Source organism: Poecilia reticulata, linkage group LG1, assembly GCF_000633615.1.
Source record: "Poecilia reticulata strain Guanapo linkage group LG1, Guppy_female_1.0+MT, whole genome shotgun sequence".
NCBI classification, from domain to species: Eukaryota; Metazoa; Chordata; class Actinopteri; order Cyprinodontiformes; family Poeciliidae; genus Poecilia; species Poecilia reticulata.
The window spans coordinates 33,749,219-33,752,479 of NC_024331.1; the positions used below are offsets into that span (position 1 = coordinate 33,749,219).

At 52.1% G+C, this 3,261-nt stretch overlaps 1 protein-coding gene across 9 annotated transcripts in view; it reads left to right on the forward strand.

Annotated features, from left to right (window-relative positions):
* The window catches only part of slc8a1a (solute carrier family 8 member 1a), a 35,395-nt gene that overhangs the window by 12,727 nt on the left and 19,407 nt on the right, over nucleotides 1-3,261 (forward strand). For 3 of the 9 annotated variants that reach the window (XM_008421089.2, XM_008421057.2, XM_008421097.2), the window contains exons 3-6: nucleotides 845-951; nucleotides 2,142-2,162; nucleotides 2,266-2,283; nucleotides 2,373-2,387. In XM_008421089.2, coding sequence (XP_008419311.1) covers nucleotides 845-951; nucleotides 2,142-2,162; nucleotides 2,266-2,283; nucleotides 2,373-2,387 — 161 coding nt within the window. Of the gene's footprint in view, nucleotides 1-844; nucleotides 952-1,141; nucleotides 1,246-2,141; nucleotides 2,163-2,265; nucleotides 2,284-2,372; nucleotides 2,388-3,261 lie in introns of all 9 variants that reach the window. The other 6 variants (XM_008421066.2, XM_008421076.2, XM_008421082.2 and 3 more) reach the window with 6 other exon arrangements.

Genomic DNA, 3,261 nt, shown 5'->3' on the forward strand with positions numbered 1-3,261 from the left:
CAGAACCAGTCAGAACCAGTCAGAATCAGTCAGAACCAATCAGAATCAGTCAGAACCACTCAGAACCAGTCAGAACCAATCAGAACCAGTCAGAACCAATCAGAACCAGTCAGAACCAGTCGGAACCAATCAGAAGACTGTTTCTCGGCAGGAATCAGTTGGAGTATAACTAAATCCCGGAGCGGATTCTCATTTGAAACTGGATTTCTAAGTTCCGTTTTATACTGAAAGGTTGCCACAGGAAGCAGCAGACCGTCTGGGTTTCAGACGTTGCCTAGGAAACGGAGGTGTGCGAACACCTGGACGTGTTTCTCAGAACCAGAGGAGCGTTGAGACGATCTCTTTATGAATGAAGTTTCTCCTGTGGATTCCCTGAGGTGTCGCAGTGCATGCTGGGAGTTGTGGTCCGGTCGGCTCCTGTCTGTAAATGGACTCCCGGCCCAATGAGACAACCCGACCTGCAGCAGGGTGGATGGACAGGCGGCACCGGGACACCGAGTCTCTGCAGGACAGACTGGGTCACAGCGTCCCGCTCACTTATTACCGTCCCTCTGTCCTCTGTTCTCCTGTCCCTCTGTCCTCTCGTCCCTCTGTCCTCTCGTCCCCCTGTCCTCTGTCCCTCTGTCCTCTCGTCCCTCTGGTCCCTCTGTCCCTCTGTCCTCTCGTCCCTCTGATCCCTCTGTTCTCCTGTCCATCTGTCCTCTCGTCCCCCCGCCCTCTGGTCCCTCTGTCCTCTGTCCCTCTGTCCTCCCGTCCCTCTGTCCTCCGTCCCTCTGTCCTCTGGTCCCTCTGTCCCCCTGTCCTTCATCACGTCTCGCTCCTCTTCCTCTTTCTTCTCTTCCAGCAAATCGATTCGGATCAACGTCGTCGATGACGAAGAGTACGAGAAAAACAAGAACTTCTTCCTGGAGGTCGGCGACCCTCAGCTGCTAGAGATGAGTGAACGGAAAGGTGGGGGCGTCGCCACCCTGACCTCTGACCCCGCCCCACTGACCTTTAACCTTTCCTAATCTTGACCCCCTTAGATGTTTGTGGTTTCCATGATCCGTTGCGTGATTTTAGGTTCAGGGTTGCAGCGGTTCTCTGAACCCCCCCCCCCCCCACCTGTGTGCCTGTGAACTAATGACCCCTGACCCCACAGGAAGACGGTGTTGGTTAGAATAACGGACCATGAGGAATACGATAGGAAGGCCAGCTTCTACCTGGAGCTGCAGGAGCCCTGCTTGGGCAGGAGGGGACGGACAGGTGGGAGCCGTACCTGCCTGCTGACCTCTGACCTCTCTTCTTCCTGCTGTCGCTCTGCTGCCTCCTATTGGCCAGGACTGTCAGGGGCTCAGCTCTGATTGGCTGCAGCTGAACTTTTTTAACTGTGAGGGTTTTAGAGACACTGGGACAGGTAATCTGGAACAGCAACGATCCAGAGACAGTCAGACCTCCCAGACTGGACCTGCTGGTCCCAGACTGGACCTGCTGGTCCCAGACTGGACCTGCTGGTTTCAGACTGGACCTGCTGGTCCCAGACTCTGGTCCCAGACTGGACCTGCTGGTCTCAGACTGGACCTGCTGGTCCCAGACTGGACCTGCTGGTCCCAGACTGGACCTGCTGGTCTCAGACTGGACCTGCTGGTCCCAGTCTGGACCTGCTGGTCCTAGTTTGGACTGGGGTTCTGAAGCTGAATGGGGGAGCAACGGACACATCCATCACTCCCCCACAGTGCTGCTGTAGAAGCCCAGATCGTCTAGAGCAGGGTTTCAAAGTGTGGGGCTCGGCCCACAGGGGGCGCCAGAGCTCTTCAGGTTATCAGGAGGAAAATTACAACAAGAAAACAAACTTAATGTTTATCCAAGCTGGAGACAAGAAGTCAGATTTTTAGACAGCCAGGGCGGATCAACATGGAATGAAAGAAATAAAGCTGGGATGCTAACAGCTAACTGTCCCACACTTTGAAAAGCTGTGGGATGCTAACGGCTAACTGTCCCACNCTTTGAAAAGCTGTGGGATGCTAACGGCTAACTGTCCCACCCTTTGAAAAGCTGTGGGATGCTAACGGCTAACTGCCCCACGCTTTGAAATGCCTGATCTAGAGATCGAACCTCCTACTGGTTCTGACGCTTCATGCTTCTCTTTATTTTCTCTGCAGCTCTGCTCCTGCAGGAAGTCGGTAAGCAGACTTCCTGTCTCCTTTCTCCTTTCCTGCTTCAACTTTGACCCCTTCAGACAGAAACAAACGCCTAACTGAATATTTTTGTCTTCTCGCTTCACAGGTGGCTTCGTCCAGACAGGTAGGACCGCTGTCGGGTTCAGTCCAGGTAGACGGTACCGGTACCTGACGGGCCGACATTAACTGATCCTTTCTCTAACGTTTCATTAGACAAGCAGCTGTTTGGTAAGACACCGCCACCTGGTGGACGTTTGAGTGTCTAATTCTACAGACCATCTGACCCTGTGAAACCCAGGAGGCTCTCATTTTACCAGAACCGGACCAAGACCAGAACTGGACTAGAGGCTCTGGTTCTAGAGAGTTCTGCCGGGTTCTCTGCCATTTTATCAGTTCTGGGCTCTGTTGTCGGCAACCTGCGGCAGCTCTTTAGCGCCGCCCTAGTGGCTCTGGAGCTTTTTCAAAAATGTTTGAAAATTGAAAAAGATGGGGTGTGAAATATCTTTTGTTTTAATATGATTTCTGTAGGAGGACAAACATTCTTAACGTTTTCCAATGCTGTAAAAATGTCTAGGATAAATATTAACTTTCAACATTTCCGTCAACAAAGATTTGCGTCACAGCCTGCGACACGTTTCTTTCAGCTGGGTGGGGTGCGAGGCAGGAGGCTGTAAACAAACCGACGGGTGTGGGGGGGCATGGAGAGCAAAGGGGAAAAGAGGAAAATAGCCGAAGAGAGTTTCTACAATTCTTGGACCGAATCATTTGCATTCATTGCCAATGTGGAAGGAAGGATTACCTGAACGTTTGCTCTGTAGCGAGAAGCAAAGACTAGAGAGCCTAGAGAGGTCACCTCACTGTAAGCTGCACCTACAAATAAAAATAATGTAAACAAATATATATATAAATTCCCTTCTCACCCTCCGTGGGTACTCTCTCTGTCTCTCTCTCTCTGTCTCTCTCCAGTATCTTGGCTGTGCCTAGAACTGCACATTTCTGGACTGAGATGTCTGATGTTGTTCCTGTTTAAGCCACTGCTCCAGTTTGGGGGTGACTGTCTGCCCCGAGGGCCCCGATGACCACAGGCACCACTGTGGTCTTC